The sequence below is a fragment of the Malania oleifera genome, chromosome 10 (genome assembly GCF_029873635.1).
Source record: "Malania oleifera isolate guangnan ecotype guangnan chromosome 10, ASM2987363v1, whole genome shotgun sequence".
NCBI lineage: Eukaryota > Viridiplantae > Streptophyta > Magnoliopsida > Santalales > Ximeniaceae > Malania > Malania oleifera.
The window spans coordinates 84,391,261-84,414,185 of NC_080426.1; the positions used below are offsets into that span (position 1 = coordinate 84,391,261).

At 36.6% G+C, this 22,925-nt stretch overlaps 1 protein-coding gene across 4 annotated transcripts in view; it reads right to left on the minus strand.

Annotated features, from left to right (window-relative positions):
* LOC131165800 (calcium-transporting ATPase 10, plasma membrane-type) overlaps window positions 1-22,925 on the minus strand; it is a 128,358-nt gene that overhangs the window by 57,542 nt on the left and 47,891 nt on the right. For all 4 annotated transcript variants that reach the window (XM_058123890.1, XM_058123888.1, XM_058123889.1 and 1 more), the window contains exons 9-19: window positions 16,608-16,678; window positions 16,406-16,489; window positions 16,245-16,322; window positions 16,080-16,151; window positions 4,523-4,606; window positions 4,341-4,423; window positions 4,144-4,252; window positions 4,013-4,068; window positions 3,324-3,366; window positions 3,150-3,233; window positions 2,662-2,799 (exon numbers count right to left, since the gene is read on the minus strand). In XM_058123890.1, coding sequence (XP_057979873.1) covers window positions 2,662-2,799; window positions 3,150-3,233; window positions 3,324-3,366; window positions 4,013-4,068; window positions 4,144-4,252; window positions 4,341-4,423; window positions 4,523-4,606; window positions 16,080-16,151; window positions 16,245-16,322; window positions 16,406-16,489; window positions 16,608-16,678 — 902 coding nt within the window. The remainder of the gene's footprint in view (window positions 1-2,661; window positions 2,800-3,149; window positions 3,234-3,323; window positions 3,367-4,012; window positions 4,069-4,143; window positions 4,253-4,340; window positions 4,424-4,522; window positions 4,607-16,079; window positions 16,152-16,244; window positions 16,323-16,405; window positions 16,490-16,607; window positions 16,679-22,925) is intronic.

Genomic DNA, 22,925 nt, shown 5'->3' on the forward strand with positions numbered 1-22,925 from the left:
ATGTTTAATAGTCAACAATATACAAACCATTAAACCAGCTAATAAGAGAACTAGCCATCCATCTTTGATAAGTGCAAGAGATGCTTATGTTTCTTCAAACATCAAAGGCTCTTCTATTTTTGTAACTCCAGAGAACCCCAAAAAGGCTGAGAAGGGTCAAAAACAAAGCCCTTTCTACTATCTACATCTGGGTGTGACTTTACAAAACAACAATTCCTTCTGTAAAGCCTCAGGTGTAGCCCAAGTTTGGCCAGCTAGAGAGCAAACTTCCCAAGGCTTTTACCTGAGACAGGGCAGTAAAATGTTATCCATAGATTTAGATGCTTCTTTGCATGCAAAACATCTCTCTGGCAGAATCCTCCCCCCCCCCCCCCCCCCCCCCCCCCCCGCCCCCCACCCCGCCTGGGGCTCAAATTGTAAAGATTTTGGCCAGAGCAGCTTCCCAAGCAAAGAAAAGAAATTTGGTCAGGGCCACTATTTTCCAGACTTTGAAGGGAAGTTTTGCCAGCCAACATCAATGTCTGGTGATTCAGTGTCCAGCTCCATATAAAACAAGCTTACCCAATAATAAACATTATTGCTCAGCTTTCCCTTAGGTTTGCATTCATATTGCATAATCTGGCATATCTCTATTCAGGGTAAACTGTGAAAAAAGAAGCAAAAATAGAAAAAAATTTCCACCTCCCAATCTTGAGCATCCTTTTTGGGAAGAAAATTTTAGACCACTCCATTGTCCAATTTGGCAGGATTCAAACTTACTAAAGCAAATTTATAACATGCCAAGGCAGAAAGATCTAGTAATTCAATTTTTTAGTGGAGTATACCCAAATCAACTAGCATTCCAAAAACGAAAAGGTGTTGCAATTTCCCACTTCAAAATGAAATGAAAGCAAAGAAGTCCTCCCTCCCCTTATCCATTTCCTACTGCCTACTCCACAGTCCACTTGATTCCCTCGACTCTTTAGAAGTCCACCTGTTATAGCGCTATGATCAATGCTATACTTAGATAATTCATTTTATGCCACATAACATATTCCACCATTATTACCTTTTGGGAAAATAAAGAAAAACCTATAAAGTAGGAACTTTAGGCCTCTTAGCCAGGCTATCCATGTCTATAAGATATTGACTAGGGTTCTTTCTACTAGACTACGTTGTGTTCTGGCTGACACGATTTCTTGCCTCCAAAGTGCTTTGGGCAAGAGCATAAAACTTTAGATGTTGCACTGGTAGCTAATGAGGTGGTGGCTGATGCTAGCTGAAGATCTAGTGTGATTTTGAACTTCGATTTTGAAAAGGCCAATGATCTGGTGTCATTCTGCATCTCCATTGACAGGTGGAGTGAGAGAAATCGAGAAGGATAGAAAGACTTTGCGGCTGTAGAGTGGGTTGCGCAGTTTTCTAATTGTCGAGCATGTGCCAGCCATTGAGGCTGGGATGGGGGTTCGAAGGTCAAGAGGGCATGGGTCCACTGCTCCAGAATTTGTTCGTGTTCATCTTCTCCCTCTGGGCTGCGATGTCCAGTGAGGGAGGCAGGGAGGGAGGCTCGACCTTTGCACACAACAGTAGAAGTTTGGGTTCGTCTACTCAATCCTTCCGAATCAGATATTTGATGCTTTTTTTTTTGTTCGCTGCATTTTATAGCCAAAATATTTCCCACATGTATCCAAACGCATCTGCACGTGTCCGAAAAATAAAAAATATAAAAAAATTATGGATACACACATATCCGGGCCATATCAGATCCGTATCCATATCTAATATGCATCTGATACTGACACTTCCACTCTTTTGAAATATCTGTGCTTCCTAGATCTACCACCTTTGTTCCCAAAGAAGGCAGGGGCTGTTAACATCAAAGATTATCGTCCTCTCTTACAAGCTTGGTGCAAAGTGTTTACAAGATTTTATCCAAACTTCCTCCATCAGGACTGGAAAAAGCAACACTGGAATTCGTTAGACAGTACCAGCGTTCCTTTTTAGAAGAGAGGTAAACCTGGATACTGCCCTCACTGCTTTGGAAATTGTAGATAGTAATTATACAGATGAAAAGGGAGGAGTCATTAGCAAATTTGACAAGTAGAAAGCTTTCAAGTTGCCTCAGCAATTGTCAACAGAAATGCCCCCAGTTCATCAACCTTGCAGACAAATAATTCAGAATTGAGAATTCTATGATATTTCTAATAATTAAAAGCCTTGAATAGCTTAAAACATTTCAGGAGATGCTCAGGATTCTGATTTGGTCTTCTTGCAGCTCGTAGAGTTTTGCCCCAAAATTTTAGGAGCTCTTAAGACCTAATGTCCAGCTCCAGCAAAGCTTATAAAACCCAAATATGACTAAGAGCATAAACATCTCATCTATACATGGAAAATTTTCTCTTTACTGAAAAGAAAAAGAAAAAAAAAAAAAAACATGGAATCATAATGGGAAGTTGAGAAGAATTAATGGAAGACATTAATGCTGTCAATTTATGCTAAATCATAATCTCAAAGAGGACAGGAATACTAAGCCAAAATTGGTAAATTCAGCTAAAATATGTTGCTGCATAGGAATGATGCATGTCTACTCTCTTTTTAAAGATAAATGCTACCACAAAAAAAAATTAAAAAGTGAAGATTAAATGAGCTCATCTTTAATGAATAAAAACTTATTTCACTCACCTCAGAAACAAAAACACTGCCTGTTGTATTTTGTGCAATGCCTTCAAAAAGTAAAGAGGATGTCTCAGGAGACAACAATGAGCTGCTAAATGGTGGATCAATTTTCTTGCCACAAACATAAGCCTCAACCACAGTCATCTGTAAAAGGAATTTGAATCAACAGAGAACTGAGACTCCACTGCAACATACATTTTGTTTCCCTAAAATCATTCATTGACATTTTAAATCATGGGCAATTTCTCAGCACTTCCATCCCAATGTTAACTAGCTAAAAATATTGGATATTTTAAAATTTTTCATAAACTTCAATCATCAATACAATTGATAAATCATACAAAGATCACCCTCGGACCCTTTACACATTGACAACATTATATGACACTAAGATCTAAAGCAAATCATTGGCATGCAGAAAAAATCGCACTTGAATAAAGTATATTCTGAGCATCAATGCAGAAAAAGATGCACATAATATGACAAGAATGAACCTTATTCAAAGTTAAGGTTCCAGTTTTATCACTGCAAATTGTTGTTGCAGAGCCCATTGTTTCACAGGCAGAAAGCCTCCTCACCTGCCGTTCAACAGCTGTTAAACCACATAACTTATTTTTATTCCAAGAGTTAATAAAAGACAATCTTGAAACAAGAGACATCATACATACCAAGGCCTTGTCTGCCATCATTTTTCTCATTGAGTAGGCTAGGCTGTATATCACACGCAAAGAATAAAAGTACTAATAATAATGAAACAAAAAGAAAAAGAAAAGAACATAGAGATGTACATAAACATGTACACGCAAATAAGCAATAAAAATTTTAGTGCAACTAAAAGTTAATGAGTATCCATCATTTCAGAAACCAAAGCAGTTAAGGATAAAAGAGTTGGACTTTGGAGTTTAAATACAGCTCAAAGCAATGATATGGCTAAACCAGATGAAACCAGAACTATAAGAGCATATAGGACAAAACATATGGCAAGTGTCTGAAAAAGAAATGATGACAGTCAAGGAAAAACTTATGCAAGCATACTAATAAGCAGCATTAGAACCAGTAGAGGTGAGATCAGGTCAGTAAGCACACAAATAAAATGTAATACAGGTGTATCAATGCCTAAAGACGTCACGATACGGGGGAGAACATTGATAAAATAGCATGAAATGAAAAGACCTCAAGAGGACTAGGGGGTAATGTGGATAAAAATAACATGAATAGATTTAGATATAACAGAATGTAGGTAGCCAACTGCAAATAGTGAAGAAAAAGATTTGCTAAGCGAGGAGAGACAGGGCCAGTTGAGCTGAGATGTGCACACATATAAATGGAAAACAGGGTAAAAAATAGGCGTGCTTACGTTAAGGTAACAGCCAAGGGAAGCCCTTCAGGCACTGCAACAACTACTATGGTGACCTACAATTTAAGTATATTAGTTGAGAAACTTGGACAAATAAAAATAAAAGCATAGTTCCATCTGAGTTGACATACTGCAACAGTTATAATTTTAACGGCTCCATCTATGGCATCACCAACATGCGTCCTGCCTTTAATGAACTGTATGCTTCCATCTGGATTTTTGGTATGGCCAGAAAAGTATCTGTGCAAGTGCAATTGCTTAAGATCATATATTAAACTGCAACACTTAAAAGGAAAGAGAGGAAGAGAGCTCATAAACTGAGGATCACCGTGCCAAAAGGATAATCAGAACTGAACAAGCTACTGTAAGTCCAACTATACCAATAAAAGTTGCAACTCCATTTAAGCGCACCTGTTATGAGTCATTGCTCAATAGTCATGGGGTTAAACATGGATTACCAGTAGTAATTCTGGTGAAAATCTTAAAGCAATGTATTAGAAAATGACTAACCTGCAAAGGTGTCTCTTCACCAGTGTCTTCTGAGATACTTGCCATGAGCATTCCCCATTCTGTATTCATCCCAACACTTGTTACCTAAAAAAATATAATAATAAAATAAGAAAAGGTTACTTAAGCTAGCAAATCAAACTAATGGAGATGAGAGAAAAAATGACTTTTTTTTTTTTGGGGGGGGGGGGGGGGGGAGTAGGTGAATAAAAATGCTTCCTTAAACATTCGAATTAACATTTTTGTAGGTAAAAGGGAAAAAGCAATAATACACTTGAAGAGGCAGGTGCCTAGCCATGGCATATTAAGCTACGATTAATCAAATGATTGAGCACATACAAATAGATGCATGAGTTTATAGTAAGAAGCAATAGTAAGAGAAAAGAGACCATAACCCACGACCTCCTGGCAACCTTAACTCTGATACCAATAGGTTACCACTTTATCTAAAAGCTTAAGCTGTTAGGTTGTCCGCCAACAAATTACATAAAGCCTTAACACTCCATTAAGGGCCACCAACAAAACAAACACCTTGTTATTCAAATGCGACATTAGGTTCCCACAAGCAACGATGAAGAGAAGAAGACACATTATACTTCATAAGGTGATAAAGAGGACTCACAAGAATATTTATCTGAAAATTCAAAACCCACATTATGATGTTCTCCAGTTTGAAATATGGAAACCAATTAACAAAGGAGAAAGCTCCTCCATTCCCCAATCATTAGAACCCCTTCCAAAATGAAATCTTAAGAAAACGAATCACTATCAGAATTAGAAAGGAAGAAATACGAGCGAAATGTAAGGAAGAAAGGAAAGACAATACAGAAGAGTAAAGGCAAACAGCAGAGCAGATCCCTGACACACACAACCTGGGCCCTCGAACCCACCCAGACATCCTCCCAAAAGCAAACCCAATACTTCATGAGACGAAAATGAAAATTGAAGTCGACTGTCAGTTTGTTAGGGATGGTGTGTTAAAGGTGATGTTTACATGAAGGTGTTATTTAAATCTGGTTGAATTGTTGTAACATGCTGGTTTATACACCTGCAGCTTGAGGGAAGTGTTTGAGGAGAATATACTACTCCAGTCGTTGGTTACAATTATTTTGTATACTATTGCCACATATGGATACATATCCACATATAAATATTTAGCAATAAAAATATGATTTTTATTATAATTTTGATTCAGCCAGCTCAGGGTACAAAACACTTTAACATTCAAAATGCATAATTTTGGAGAAGGGATTTATAGGAAGTGGATTAAATGGTGTTTATCCTCAGTGACTATGTCATTCGTCGTCAATGGCCAACCTAGGGAGTGGTTTAAGGCCTCATAGGGATTGAGGCAAGGGGATCTCCTCTCGTTTCTCATTACGTTAGTTGTGAATGAGTTAAGTAGGCTGATTAACCGTGCTTAGGGTCATAATGTCATCCGGGCTTTAAGATAAGCAAGGAGGAGGTTGTAAAGTCCCATCTTTAGTTTGTCATGACAAACTTCTCTTTCTCGAAGATAGTTCCCTGAAATTTCAAAAGGTTACTTCGCAGAAAAAGACCAAAAAAAAAAAAATCTTTAGAGAATATTTCAGGCCTCATGATCAACATGTCTAGAAGTGAGCTGGCAAGCATCAATTTAGGTAGGACCTAGTTTAGAAGGCTTGGTTGATTCAGCTGGTGGCACCATTACGGGGTGGCCATTGGCTTATTTGAATCTCCCTCTCAAAGGCAATCCTAATTGCTCCTTGTTTTGAGACCCAATGGTGGAGGATAGGCATCCTGCTGTGTATGAGAACCATAAGCTTACTAAAGCTGAAAAGAACTACACACCTCAAAAGAAGGAGAGCACGTTGGAGGGGTGGAAAAGGGCACACTTAGGAGTTTTCATTACTCTCATCAATGCTGCTCTTTACATTCCCATTTATTTTTGCTCTCTTTAAAATTCTAGTGGGGCGGTCGAGGCTTTAGAGAGGCTTATGAAGGATATTTTGCGATCACGAGCTAGGGAAGGTAAAATGGACCATCTTGTCAGCTGGGATAGGGTTAGAAGACCTAAGGCTAAAGGGGGTTTGCGCCTCGAGAATGTGGAATGTGGTTTCCAAAAAAAATCTGTATAGTTGCAAAATGGGTATGAAGGGTCCATTGGAGATCGATTCCCTTTGGCACATTGTATTAGAAACAAGTACGGTTTGCATCGCAATGGGTGGTGTACTAGAAGTAACCGCAAGGCTTCTCATGCAAGCTGTTAGCCTTGGTGGCTACATAATCATGTTTAATATGTTTTGATGATATTAACCTATTTGTGGTTCCTAGTGTTTCCTATCTTTACAAATCATGTTAAGTACAAGTTCAAGGGATGAATACATGGAGTACTGGATCAAACACAATGATCAGACCGAGTAGACGTCAAGAAGAAAAGATCAGAGACACTCACTCGGAAGGACTCAAGCACAACCAAAGCTTAATGTTGTATTAATTGTAATGTGGGTTGTGTGAGGAAGGAACATGTTGTAACTCTTGCGGTTTTGTTTCTTGCATGATTTATGAGCAAGAGTTGAGCAAATGCACATGCATATTAGGACGCATGAGTTTACAGGATTTCACCTAAGTCACAAACTCAACTTTCATAGTTTTCAAAGTACAAAATTTAAGAGTTTGTCAAAAAAATCCTAAACTCAAAATATGTTTTCAATGGGACAAGTTGTCATCATCTTGATTTTAAAAAACATTTTCATACTTAGTCCCAATTGGGTCAAAACATGTTTTATGTCCTAAAGCCTCAAAGAAAGTTAAGTATATTTTTATAAAAGGACTAAAATGTGTTTTCATAAACAAGATATCTTATACTCAAGGGAAAACTCATTTGGACAAGTATTAATCTTCATTAGACTTAATATCTTTAATATACCTTTGTCCAAGATTGAGCTTAGTCATAAAAAGGCTTATTAAGATTTAAAAATAGAGCACTCGCCAACTAACAATTCCAATAGGCAAGACGAGTTTTCAGCCCAGGTGACACGTCGACAAGTGAGGGTTACTCATCGACGATTGGTGGACTCGTCAACGATTTGCATCGTGAACAGCGCACCAACGGCTAGAAAATGGCTAGTTTCTTTTGGGATTTGCTCCCAACTGCCCCATAATGGCTAGCAAGGGTTTTTGGCTATAAATACAAGTCCTTAGACTTGTTTAATATGGTTTTGGAGATTTTACAAGTTCCATAGTGAAAAATATATGTTGTATTCAAAACCTAGCACTTTGCATTTTAGTTAATCATTCACAAGTGCTCAATCTCTCTTACTCTCTAATCTTGTTTGAATCATTCCTTGAGAGAGTAGTGTGAGAATTTTATTACAATTGATATTAGCTCATTTGAGGAGCACTTTCTTTGCAATCAATCATCTTGTTGTAAAGGTTCTTTGTTAACCATTTGGTGAAAGTTCTTTGTGAACCAAAGGCTCTTGGTGAGCACGGTAGGGATTTGTTCCCGAGTTGTAAGGCTTCTCTACCGGTGAAGGAGTATCCTTAGTGGATTGTTGGAATCCTTGGTTTGGTGCTAAGGCGTGGACATAGGCTTGGTGCCGAACCACGTTAAATACCGATGTTAAGCTTCTCTCTCCCTACTCTTTATTATTTGTCTTGAGCTTGATTTACTTTACCTATATTGTGATATAATTGCTTGAATCTTGCCAAGTGTATTATTTTGTAGAGAAAATCGAAATACGCGAAAAGAGTCCATTCGCCCCCCCTCCCCTCTGACTCTATATACTTCCGCATGGGACGTTCAACACAAGCTCATGGAAATTCATTCTCAAGTAGCCCACTTATTCTACTGTCTAACTTGCTTCTGAGTTGGAAATGGGAATCTCATTTGGTATTGGGAGTATATTTGAGTGGGAGAGGTTTTGTGGGAGTCTTTGGTCCCTCACCTTTTCAGACTATCTTGCATACACAATGCCCCAATCACCCCAATCAAGACTTTTTATTCTTTGGAGAGGGGCACCCTCTCTTAGGACTTTCATTTCTTCAAAAATGTCAATGAGAGGTTAATGATACAACCATTTTGTTGAGATTGTTGCATTCTTTTACTCCTCAAGCTAGAGATGACTCGATGATTTTGGATAGGAGATACCAATGGTTTTTTTCTTTTTCTACAAAACCTTTCTTCTCTCAGCTCATAAAATCCCCGAATCTTTCTTCTTTCCCCTTCAATAATTTCATTAGAAGGCAAAAATTACTTCCAAAATCAGGGCATTCATGTGGATTATGGCCTTTTATAGGCTTAACACCAATGATTTATTGCAGTTGGGACACCTTATCAGGCTATCAGCTAGGATATATGTTTCATGCATCTTTGAGTCAAGTGAAACTACTAGCCACTTGTTTCTTCATTGTTGTGTGGCTAATTGGCTTAGGGCCCTTTTGTTTAATGGCAAAACAACCCCCTCCAATCCTTTATATACAGTTCTTTTCCTTACTTCCTTTTGTTTCCTAGGAGGATATCTTATTCTCCGATCTTTCTAAATTCTTCTGCTTTCAGCTAATGCATTTCCTTTTTTATAAAAGAAAAAAATACATCATTTTAGAATTTAAATTGAAGAGATTTTGCTAAAGTTTTGTTAAATTCAAATTGAAAGATCTTTTACCCTAGCTTTGGGCCATTTGTGTATGTAGGGGTGTACAAAAATTACTGAAAAACTGAGAACTGGACCAAAGCCAAACCATTTCACATTTCAGTTTGGTATTTTGATTTCGGTTGTCAGTTTCGGTATTTAATTTTTTAAAATTCGTTTTTTGGTTCTGGTTTCGATTTGGTTTTAGAAATAAACCAAACCAAAAAAAACCAAAAACCCGAAACACATTTATCATTTAAATTTTACATATTAAATATTATATTTTATCTTCTTTTTACCATTTATTCTTTAGTTCCATAAATATTCCTGTTTATTAATTAAAAAGTATTACATTTTAATTTTATATATTAAGTAAATCTTCTGCTTTAAAATTATAACATTTCCAACAGTGGTTTTAAATGCACCGCAGTGGAAACATTTATATGGGCAAGGGGGTTTATTTAGTTGTAGGGGACCCAGGAAGATTTCATCTTCTTATGTGGGAATGAGAATTGGGGAGAGAGGAGAGTGCTGCTGCTGCTGCATGCTTGGGAGTTGGGACTAGGAAGATGTTTGTCCCACATCGAAAATTCCAGAAAATATCAGCCTTTGGGTTTCCTTTAAAACCCACTGCGTGGGAAGGGCTTCAATTCTCCTACAGGTCTTGCTTGTGGGCCTGCTCATTAGAAAGCTGGGCTTGCAAAATGTGGGAAGTTTTCACAATTCACACTGGGCTTGGGTGGTATATACGAGTAATAGTTTAGGGCCTTTCTTTTTTTTGCCATCTGGGCTGTCGGTTAAACACCGAACCGAACCAAATAACCGCATTAACTGTCTTGGGAAAAACTGACGATGTCGGTTCGGTGTCAATTTGCAATTTTTATGAACCAATTCTTTTGGTTCGATTTTCAGTTTAGCCGAAAACCAAACCGAAGGGAACCTATTACACCCCTATGTGTATGTAATTCCCAAAATAAAGGAAACATGCATACATTTTTTAAAACAGAGTTTCAAATTAAAATCTCTAAAAGTAATCCAAATTAGAAGCGAGTTCTTCAATCTGAGACTGGAGAAGGTTACTCACAGCGATTTTGTATTCCTGTTGGAAGCAAAATCCACATGTTAACCAATGGCTTACTGTTTTTGACGTTTGGTTACTGGTTGCGTGTTGGTTTTCTGAGCGCCTTTCGTCTGTTTCTGGGTGCCAGGAGAGATTTTTATTGTCATTAGAGATTTTGGAATTGCTGGTAGTGCGTGATGCTTCGGCTGATTACAAGTTGCTAGTTTTTAGAGAAAAGGTAAAGATTTAGGGAAAAGGATCATTCCATCTCTGCAAGTGTGGTGTTGGAGGGTTACCTATGAAGAGATATTGTGGTGCTATTGAAGTTGATTGCTGATCCACTGAAAGCCAGGGTTTGCACAAAGATGTTTTGGTGTTTTGTTTGAGGAGAAGACAAGATCTCACTGAGGCAAGGTGGTAAAAGAAGACACTCTGCCACCAGCTACAAAAAAAAATAAGATTTTGGTGCTTATAGCATTTCCAAGAGCAACATTGTTGTGAGAAGATGGCTTGGTTGGTCGGAAACTTGAAGCTAAAGTATTTTGGAGTGGGCTAGGCATTTTATCTTTTAATTGCAATTTGGGCCAACTACATTTTACAAACAAGGAAAATGCTAAGAGTCTGTTTAAGGCCAAGAACACTTCATACTCTGGCATGAGTAGTGGGATGGCTCATTTAAGGAAGGAGAGGTGACTGCAAATGGGCAGTCCAAGAAACTATCTGTGCAGCAGAGAGTCGTCATGTCTTGCCAATATGACTGCTGCATAGGAGGCAAAGAGGAGCTTTTGTGGCTCAGTTGCTTCTCTTCTCAGGCGGCAATTCTCTCTCCTAAAAGAAAACTCATTTGTGGGGTTCAAGTGGAGTCAATGGTCAGCAATCACTGGGAGATTAACAACATTCAAAGGCAGTCAGATGTCAGATCCAGTAAATGTTCTGCTTTCGTCAGCAATATTGAGCCGCATCCTGAAGAGAGAAGCAACCATGATGCGGAAGGTACAAAAATCATCTTTTGGTGGTTGTGGGAATCTAATCAAAGATCAAGCAAATAAGAATCTTAATACGGAATGGTGTTAATTAGATATAAAAGGAACAAATGCTGATGTGGGGCAAAGGAAACATCAAATGTTCTGAAGATGGAATCAGATGGGAAGATTCATGAGGAAGGTCATCTTAAGAGACAAAATAAATGGGGGATGAATTTGATAGTGAGAACAATTTTGATACACAGTTTTCTTGTGATGACAGTTTGCTATGAGATGAGTTTCGAGAGAAAAATGGGTGTGTTTAAGATTCCCCTAATTTACTTGGTGATATTTCTCATGAGATAGCAACCTTACTTGAACATTAGAAGGTTTTCGTATTTTTGAGTATGATGGTATAGGTAAAGGAGCAACAAGCAAGTAGTCAGATTTCAGATGGCCAAGATGGGTTTGTCGTGTCTAATTCTCAGGTAAAATAAGTTCAATTGGATGCAGGTAATAGTAAGGTCAAAACGAGTTACCAAGTGTTGCCCTGTACTGGTTTTATGTTGGTTCATTTTTTTTTTTTTTTTTCCCTTCTTTCCTTTTGAGGACCTCTTGTCTCCTCTTAGTTTGTAACTCCTTTTTTGCTATCAAAAAAACAATAACAACAACAATAATAATAAACTTACATTTTTATTTAGGGATGTAGATTAAAAGAAAGCTGCATGCAAAAAGATAAGGACTCAAAGAAGATCCTTGATGTACACCTATGGTAATTGGAAATTCTCTAGTTTCTCCATCTATAGTCTTTACACTAGTCATTACTCCATCGTACATATCCTTAATGACATCGGTATACCTACAACATACATCCTTTTTTTCTAAAACCCACCATAGAACTTCCCTAGGTATCCTATCATATGCTTTCTCAAGGTCAATAAATATCATATGCAAGTCCCTCTTCTTTTCCCTAAACTTTTCCATTAATCTTCTTAAAAGATAAATAGCTTCTGTGGTAGATCTCCCAGGCATAAAACCAAATTGATTTTCTGAGATCTTCGTTTCCAACCTTAATCTTTGTTCAACTACTCTTTCCCATAGTTTCATCGTATGACTCATAAGTTTAATTCCACGATAGTTATTACAATTTTGAATATCTCCTTTATTTTTGTATATAGGTATTAAAGTGCTTTTCCTCCATTCATCTGGCATTTTCTTAGTTTTTACAATTGTATTAAATAAATTAGTTAACCATATAATTCCGTTATCACCCAAGCATTTCCAAACTTCAATTGGGATGTTATCTGGTCCCAGAGCTTTCCCATTTTTCATCTTTTTTAGTGCAAACTTAACTTCGCTAACTCTAATTTTTCGAATAAATCTTATATTTTTAGTCTTTTCCTCATTTGACAATTCTAAATTTAAACCTTCTATTTGGTTTTCATTAAACAACTTACTAAAATAACTTCGCCATCTTTCTTTAATATCTTCGTCCTTAACCAAGATAATATCATCCTCACTTTTTATACATTTTACATTTCCTAAGTCCTTGTTCTTCCTTTCTCTAGCTTTAGCAAGTTTAAATATATCTCTTTCCCCTTCTTTTGTACCTAATCTATCATACAAACTATTAAATGATCTATATTTAGCTTCACTAACGGCCCTTTTTGCATCTTTTCTTGCCTCCCTATATTTTTCAAAGTTATCGCTGTTTCTACATTTTTGTCACGTTTTATACCAAATTCTTTTTGTCTTTATGATTTTTTGTACATCTTTATCCCACCACCAACTTTCTTTGCTATTTGAGAATTTTCCCCTTGATTCGCCTAAAATCTCTTTTGCTATCTTTTTAATAGAGCTAGCTAATCTCTTCCAAAGAGTATTTGAATCTATCCCATCCTCTAAGGTCCAATCCCCATCTTTGATCATTTTATCTTTAAATTTTATTATATTTTCTCCTTTTAGGTTCCACCATCTAGTTCTCCTACACTGGTTTATTTTATCCTTTTTCTTCCATTTTTTAATGCATATATCTAACACTAAGACTCTATGTTGTGTGGCTAGACTTTCACCTGGAATAACTTTACAATCCTTGCATGATACACGATCTACCCTCCTAGTTGAAAAAAAATCTACTTGACTTCTATTTTGTCCACTTTTAAAGGTTATTAAGTGTTCTTCTCTCTTCTTAAAGCAAGTATTCATTATACTAAAATCATATGACATAGCAAAGTCTAAGATCATCTCTCCAGACTCATTTTTGTCTCCATATCCATATCCTCTATGTATCCTTTCATAATTTTTATTATCTCTTCCAACGTGTCCATTCAGATCTCCTCCTATAAATATTTTCTCAGTCCCTGGTATGCCTTGTATAATACTATCCATATCTTCCCAAAATTGTCTCTTAAGATTTTCTGCTAGGCCAACTTGAGGAGCATAAGCACTAATGATATTTATTATCTCTTGTCCTAATACCATTTTGATTTTTATAATTCTATCCCTTACTCTAGTTACATCCACAACGCTATCTTTTAAGTTTTTGTCCATAATAATGCCTACTCCATTCTTATGTTTTTCTTTTCCTGTGTACCATAGTTTAAAACCTGATTTATCGATTTCTCTAACTTTCTCCCCCACCCACTTAGTTTCTTGAAGGCAAATTATATTAATTTTTCTTCTAATCATTGTATCCACAATTTCCATGTTTTTACCCGTAAGTGTCCCTATATTCCAAGTTGCTAATCTAATCCTAATTTCCTAAACTAACGTCTTTACCTGACCACGTCCAGAATGATGTAGGAACCCTCGCATATTTGACACCGTACCCGGGCGCCGACACTGCGCGTCGCTTCGGGGCGACGACCTAGCCCACCCTCGCCCACTTTTCACTACACCCGGGTGGTTCAAGTGCAACGCGTCGCTCGTAGGGGACGCCCCAGCAAATTCTTTTAGAAGCACCATCCTCAAATATATTAATTCCATCTAAACCTTCTAGAGGAGGAAGAAAATCCTTGCTACTCCCGCATTTCATAGAAAAGCAAACCATTTCACATTCAAAATTGCTACTGGCTACACTATCATCCTTCGAAATTTCTCATTAGACAAATCCTGATTATCTTAACAAAGTTTCCTCCTTTCAAAACCCAATTGAACTTTTTTAGGGCTACCGTAAACCTTTAGACTCTTCAAATTTTCCAGATTGACTCCATTATCAGCTGACTTCCCTTCCGAAGAAACAATACAGTCCTCATTTCACCTCCACAAGAATTAAATTCTTAAATAAGATCCCCAAAACTCAATCCAGGAACTCCACCTACCATCAATCTTTTCCTGAGAAGAAGACACATCACTCTCTAGAAAATTAGTAGAATTTTTTGCAACCCCCAAATTAGATTCTGCCACCTTTTCCTTTTTTGTTTGCAGAGCAGCTACTTCTCTCCTCTTGACCACCATAAATCTTGTTCAAAGACGATCAAAGAACTAAACCGCACACATCATGCTTCTGTTATGAGGAGAGATCAATTCCAAATGCCTCACAGGTTTTCAACAGAAGGCCTGTGTTTTCATTACAAACCTCACTAGGCATTTGGGCCTGTCCATTCGACTAGCCCAGATGAAATTTACCCCACTGAAGCTTCTCCTCTCTCAGATGGCCCCATAAAGAATCAAAATTCTACTCCTAGGCCTCCTTAACCAAAAGGTCCATGTCTATATTGATTATTAAAGACTCAGGTCCAGCCCACCCAGCCTTCATCACTCCATCATCCATCAGAAAAAACCGTAGCTGCCTCTGGTCTCACCTCCTCAAGTGGAACCATTTGCCTTAGCAACGTCGATTGATTGCACAGAGCGGTCTGCAGGATATCCTCTTGCATCTTCCCCCAACATTGAACATACACCACCTCCAGCATGTCCTTAGGAATCAAGTGAACTCCATCCTTAAGAATTGGGAGAACTCCATCAGCATCAGTTTTTTTTCTGACACCAACTCCATGATCAATTCTCTGTACTCTTTCTATTTTCAACTCCATTATTGTCTGACAGGCTACAGCTCACCAAAGCATCGAACTCTTCCCCAGAACAAGACGACCCGTCACCTTTCAATTCTTAAGGGACAAAGAATATCTTTCACCTTTCCATCTGTGCCCTAATTCCAAGAACTTCCCTGCCCTTGTCGCATGAATCACCATCCAAACCCCCCCCCCCCCCCGGGGAAAAAAAAGGGCTATAAAAACCATTAACTTCCAGCAAGAAATGAGAACCCCTATGAAAACCGTGCAGTTACCTTTCGATCTCACTTTTAAAAACCTTAAAATACCCCTATAAATGTACATTAACTCTAATAACTGAAGGTCATAATAGTGAAATAACAATATAATTACTTTTGGAAATTGGAAATTAAGAAAACTAAGGACTGTGAAGCACACTAAGAGAGTGCTTACATGATTAGTTTATTTTATAAAAATTCCAAATACATTGCTTCTTTCATTGTAACGTTAACAAGTTCATCGCTGCTCCACATTTTTTTTGGAAATGCTAACACTGTTCCCATTTCCCTTTTAGAGTTATTTTTAAAAAATAAATAAATATAGAATAAATAAAAGAAATTTATATTAAATATTTCATTATGTCTAAAGCATGCAAAATAAAGTTATCAAAGGAGTGTCCAATAAGTGTACTAAAGTGCCAGACATTACATTTTAAAATTGCCACATTTTATAAAGGATTGTTGGTGTAACACAGTGCCCTCAGGGAAGTGCCTGTTACATTGGTTTTATTTATAGCTAATATGGAATTTATGTTGTGCTGGACATATACAGCATTTATTACAGAAGGTTTTTAAAATGCATGCACTATGACATTTAATAGAATAATATAAGGAAAGGGCCTAATAAATACAGAAGGAATAACTAAAAGTTTACCAGCATAAAGCCATAACCATCAGCTACTTTGCAGCCAGACATTAAAAATGGGGACTTTGAGTCTTTGTTAACCTGAGAAAGACAGAAATTCATGCCTAATTATAAAAAATAATAAAGAAAAAGAACAGAGACTTTAAGCTCTACAAATTTGGTAGGAAAGCCTACAATTTTGCTCTCTCCAGTCATACTTGATTCATCAATAGCAAGTGACTGACCAGAAATAAATATTCCATCAGCAGGTACCTAGTGAAAGAAAAAGTGTTGAGTAAATGAATGCATAAAAGATACAAGACCAAGTCACATAAGCAGAAGTAAACATCATTCACCTGATCGCCAATTTTCAGAGGTACAACATCACCAACAACAATATCAAATATTGAAACCTGAGCTCTTTTACCTCCTCTAATGACCTGTGCATAAGCATCCCCAGAAAAATAATTAGAAAAATCCCTACATACTACAAGTCATAATGTTCCATCGATGTGGACAGAACATACAGAATAATCCATCAATATAAATAAAATATACCTCCATATGAATATTTCGCTTTTCCTCATTTAAGTTTTGGAACTGAAGGGATTGTCGATAGTCACTTATAGCTGCAGAAAATCAGGACTTAACAAGGCATAGAACATCCACTAAATAGGGAAAAATGTTAAACAAAACATGCAAAAGTCTTATCTTCTAAAAACGGTTATCAAAAAGATCCTCGCAATGCAAAAATCAAGCACCATAAATTTGTTTTCAAAGGCAAAGAATGAATCAACTCCAAAATGCACATGAAGGCAAGGTCTTAAATTTCGATTCTACTATGGAAATTTCAATTTTGATGTTAATTTCGACTTCAATTAAAAAAAACAAAAAAAAAAAAAAAAAAACAAACCATGGAAAATAGTAGTTAAGCATGAAATTCTTTTATGAAACTTTAGAAATGCTTAATAAACATAATAATTTAATAATTTAAGTTTTAGGACTAATATATTATAAATTAAATACATCAATATTGTGTATGAGGTGCTATAGTTGTAACATAATGTGTATTAAACATATTAGGTTAACATAAATGAAATTCATAAATCAATTAAATATTATTTATTATAAAAATAAAGATAATTTAGACATTAATGCTTGAATAAAATTTCTGTTGAAAGTTTAATTTTTCATGTAATTTAAAAGCCCTTGTAATTTTGTTTCAATCAAAAAATTAAATTTAAGAGAGAAATTTCACTTTGCGTCAAAATCTCACATTTGAATACTAAGGAAACTTCACTCTGTAATTAATATATTGACAAGTTTCGCTAAAATTTCAAATTTTCAATAAATTTCAGATGATTCATTGAAATTCATATGGAAGTTGTGCAACACAGAAATCGACCATCATTTTGATTTCAAGGGTGACGGAAAGTGGAAATTTTGATAATTTCGTGGAAATTTAAGACATTGCTTGAAGGATGATGTCTATAATAATGAACTTACTAATGGAAAATTTATGCCATAATAAGAGTGCAATAGTAGGTTATCAACAAGGAGACATGTGAGCTAAATGTTTTGTTAATAAAAATAGAATATATATTAGATAAAGAAATGAGAAATTACAACCTATATGAGGACAATAAGTCTTCTTAAAACTAACAAGATCTAACAAAGAATACCTCTCATTAAACCCTTTCCATTGTAGTTCACCAAGCACTATATATTAGATGCTTCTCTCTAGCCCTTCTTTGCTTTATATTTACCACCATCAAGTCAAACTTCATTCCCTCCATGATCAGACTGCCATAGACTCCTCGTATTGTCCATTTGTTGCTCTACCTCCATCTCCTTCCACGAAATATCCTCCATATGAGTATGCGGAATTCCATCGTGACACTTATGCTTATTATCCATACCATCAATAGGAATCCTCTCTAAACACAATGATTCTTCACTGAAACATTACTTCTAAAGGAAGAGTTTGTGCCATCATTCACAAGGATGTGTGCATTCTCTCTCCCCTCTTGAAGCTCTCGCTTACTTCTTGTTGTCACTCAGCCATGGCTCTGATGTATGTTGTTCTCTGTCATTCGGCTCCAGAGAGTGACTATAAGTATACCTCTAATAGCTCAAGCGCACTCTCATAAACTCTCCAGTAAACTAAGTACCATCAAGAACCACCCAAGGCGATCTCACGAACTCAACATCCAAAGTGGACTCTACTATGTCTTCTAACTGAGGAATGGAAGGGATCCGAGGAATTGAGACCCTACATGATTATAAGATGAGAAAGCAGGATGCTCAAAACCTCTGCCAAATGACCATATGAGTAGGAAAATCAAGTAAATATGTACTAGGTCCAAGTTTTATGAGAATGGAGAAAGGGCCAATGACAGGGACATGGAGCTTTGTAAATGAATTTATGAGGTAACATCTAGGTCTAATGCAAACCATGACACTATCACCCGCATTAAATACTCTAGCTTTACAATGCACATATGCAGCAAGTTTGTAACCCATATTACTCATGGAAATTGCCTAACCTTCGCATGCAACTCATGGATGTGATGAACAAAGGACAGGCTTTGAAATATGGACTCTAGTGGCAAAGGAACAAAATAATGGATGCATTGGATTTGTAACCAAATGCACACTCAAAAGGACTTCTAACTTTGGACCTGTTCAAAAGACTATTATGAGTAGCACCAAATCCCAGCTGCCCTATTTTTTCCACACTACACACCTAAGTAGGTCACCCGGGCTACTATTCATAACCTCACTCTAAACATCAGTTGGAGGGCAGCAAGCAGGAGAAAACATAAAGCGAGTCCCACACATTTTCCAAAGTGTATTCAAAAAAGTAACTAGAAAACTTGATATCCTTATCATTCACTATGGGAGTTGGGAGCGTAATGCAAGGATATTCAATGGGAAGATATTAAATGGGTGCTGGTTTGGAAAAAAAAAATTCAGTATTTGGCCTCAATGTGGTATGCTGGTTTGGGTTTCTTCAAAGGGATTAGTTTCCATGAATTACATAGATATTGGAGGAACTTTTTGGGTGCTGATTTATTATTTTTTGGTATTTTTTAGGTGGTTTTACGATAATTCCATGCCTTTTTTTAAGGAGATGTCTCATTCTCCCTTTTGTAAATTCTCTTCCTATGAATGAAAATTTATTTTTCCAAAAAAAAAAAAAAATCCTAGAGGAGTTGGCAAAAGATGCAATTTGACTACCTCTTTAAAGAAAATTTAACCACATAAGAGCATCTGAAACCTAGAAGGGGTAAATCTGTACCATCTTGGAAAACCTATCAACAAGAACAAATATGGAATCATGTCCCCAAGCTATTTGAGGTAGTTGCAAGAAAAAAATCTATTCTTGGGGCTCTTCAAGGAATGTGTGGCAATGAAAGAGGAGTATGAAGGCTAGTGTTGTGTCTCCTAGATGTGGCTAAATGATAGGAATGACATTAAGACACTATCCTAGCAACATACCTCTTCATAGAAGACCAATAAAACAAGTCCTTCACTAAGGAAATGGTTTTATTCCCTACTAGATGACCAACAAATCCACTGACATGCAATTCTCAAACAAAGAAATCACCAAAAGTATGCATATCCTAGCGTCCCAAAACACATAAGCCTCACTAATGATAAAATCTACAAAATTTCTATGATGGCCTCATTCACCTGCAAATGAGACAAAATAGGACAAGTAGAATACTCATCCTTCAAAGGTTTAAACCCAATGACCTTGGCTCTCATGATATGAAGAACTACTACTCTACTAAGGCCATCTTCCCTTAAATTCAATGTCAAAAGATGTTTAAGAACAAAGGAAACCTCATTAAGAAACTCTACCCAACAAGCATGCATAATACTTGAGTACTTTTGTGAACTAAGTTACCAAAAAGCAAACTGGTTAGGAAAAAGTACAACTCATGAGGCAACAAATAATATCTCCAATGTTGGAGGAATCTCGCCACAAGATAAAACTATCACACACAATATAACTCTATTTAGCCTAAGAGTTTTTCCCTAAAAAATGCTATAGGGTGTCCCTCCTAACTTAAAACTCCAACTATATCAACCCTATAGGAATCACAAGCAACCTTAAATACTATTAAAGTCCAGATACCTAATTACACATCTTTTGGTTAATCTCTCTAAAAGCACTAACAACTGAAGGGGTAGAAAGAAACTTCCCTTTCTTCAAAAAACCAATGATGGGAGTCGTAATGGTGTCACAACCCCTCACGAATCTCCTATAAAAAGTAGCTAAACCATGAAAGCTATGAATCGCGAAATAGTCCTAGGCTTAGGCCAGTACCTAATGGCTCTAATTTTTCAAGGTTAGTGGCTATTCCTTGTATAAAGACCACAAAATGAAGGAAAACCACACCAAGCTAGAATCTAGACTGCCCTTCTTGAGGTTAGTGTAAGACTTATCTCCCCTCAAAGTGATAAAAACCTCAAGAGGATGTAACAACTGCCCCTCCCTGGTCTTACATACCACTAGGAATTTTCCTGTGAATGGATGCAAAACATGTTTCATAACCCCCATAAAAAGTGCTCGATCATTAGAAAGTCCAAAGGGCGTGAATAACAACTCAAATAAACCATCTTGTGTCTAACGATAATTTTCCGCTCATTTCTTGGTCTAGTTCTAATTAGGTTATATCCAATGCGCAAGTCAATCTTGAAGTAGTAACAAAGAGCAGACTAGCATGTCAATCATATCCTCAAGTCTTGGGATAGGAAACCTACACTTGATAGTAATCTTATTGATGGATCTACTATTTACAGACATCCCCCAACAACCATCCTTCTTTGGGGTTAGAAGGAATGGCACAGCATAAGGACTAAGGCTATGTCTCACAGTCTTTGCAAAGTTGTTCTTATACCTGCCTATTCAATATTCATCATGCTCCTTTGGGTTCATCCTATAATGAGGCAAACTAGGAAATTCCAAAACTCAAATGAGAAATACAGCGTGATAAATGTCCAGCACGGGTGGTAGCTCACTAAGAAGCTCATTGAGTACTACATTAGATAACTCAACTAACAACTCCCTTGGGTGGATAGTCACACAGGAACTCTCCAACCTCAAAAAAGGGACTTCCAAGGCGATAATTGCCAACAAACACCAATTTTCTAAAAGTAATTGGATGCTTCTCTAAATTGGACCTATCTTTGGGGTCCATGGGTATGGGCTTAATAGGGTTCAAAATGATCTTGTCTTTATGCCTAAACATACAAGTGTTTCACTACCACACGATTTGTCACATCAAGAACCATAAGCACACTAACAAGGCATGGGCCACATCCATTGGGACTACATCAAAATAAACCTACTTTTATAATATCCCATTTCGATGGGTACAAGGCACCTCTCACCATCAACTAGATTTTTTCTATTTACCAAATTCACTCTAGGATGAGGTTGTGGCTCTCTATAAGATCTGATCTAACTAGAGCAGCACTAGAGATCACATTCACGCCACTACCCCCATCGCCATCAATAACCACCTTCCATGTCCTATACCCACATCTGATCAAAATGAGAAAAAATAGTGATCTCTTAAACTTCTCACCCACCTCTAAATACTCAAGCAATAGCAGTTTGAACTCTCCACTGACATCCTCCATTAACACTATTCACGAACTTGGTAACTATATGATGTACGATGGCAACGATACCACCCCTAAGCAATAGCTCCTTAGATCGCTCAATGTAACTAGCTATAGTGGCAATTTGTCGATGGTTTAACACGACATTAAACAATTTGTTCATATAGGCATGTGGAACATACTTCTCTATCATGGCTATCTTGTCATTCCCCAATGGGTAATGGGAGTTCATCCATCAATAGTTTGCCAATACTTCTTGGCTCATCCTATAAGTATCATCTTGAGAAACTGAACTTCATCCTCAGCTCGTATCCAATACCATTCGAAGTAATCCCCCATCTCTTCTACCCAATCTAAAAAGGGATTTGAATCTAATTTCCCATCCTAGGTACACATATCTACATTGACCATCTCTTAGAGATATCTCTACAGTCCTCCAAATCATGCCTAGGGGAATGTGGAGTATGCGTAGGGTTAGGTTGGTACTACATTGTCAAACTCAGAAAAGTCATAACTATCCATCTAAAAACCAAACTCTTGGTAATTGTGACACTGAAGGGGCTAAATGGGTTTGCTAGGTTGTCTTGGGCTTGACTCATCATGTTAGGTGTTAATGGAACTCTTGGAGTGGGAAGAGTGCCTTGGACTAACCCTACTGAATATGGGGACTCATTACGGCATCTCACTAACCACCGTTTGGTTAGCAGAATGAAATTGAAGGAGGAAAGGAATCAAAGTAGGAATGGAATTTCTTTTATTGCATTTGGTTAGAAAGATGGAATGACTATAAGCCATTTTATTCATAAAAAACACCTAATACATAATTATTTAATTTTTTATTATTATTTTTATTTTATAATAGTGAACTTTAATAGAGTTACTATTATTTTTTATTGTTGTTATTATTACTTTTTTATAATAATTATTGTCCTTATAATAATAATAATAATTATTATTATTATTATTATTACTATTATTATTATTATTATTATTATTGTTCCTTTTTGTTATTATTATTTTTATAGTAATAAATACTAGTGCCATTGTAATTATTAGTTGTCACTATTATTTTTTTTACCATTTTTAGAAGAATTATTGTCCTTAAAATTATTATTATTATTATTTTTGAATTTTTATTATTATTGTGGTTGTTGTTAATATTATTTTAATAGCAATAAACATTATTATTTGATGTTATTACAGTTGTTGTAATTAAAATAAGTTGTTATTGTTTTTATA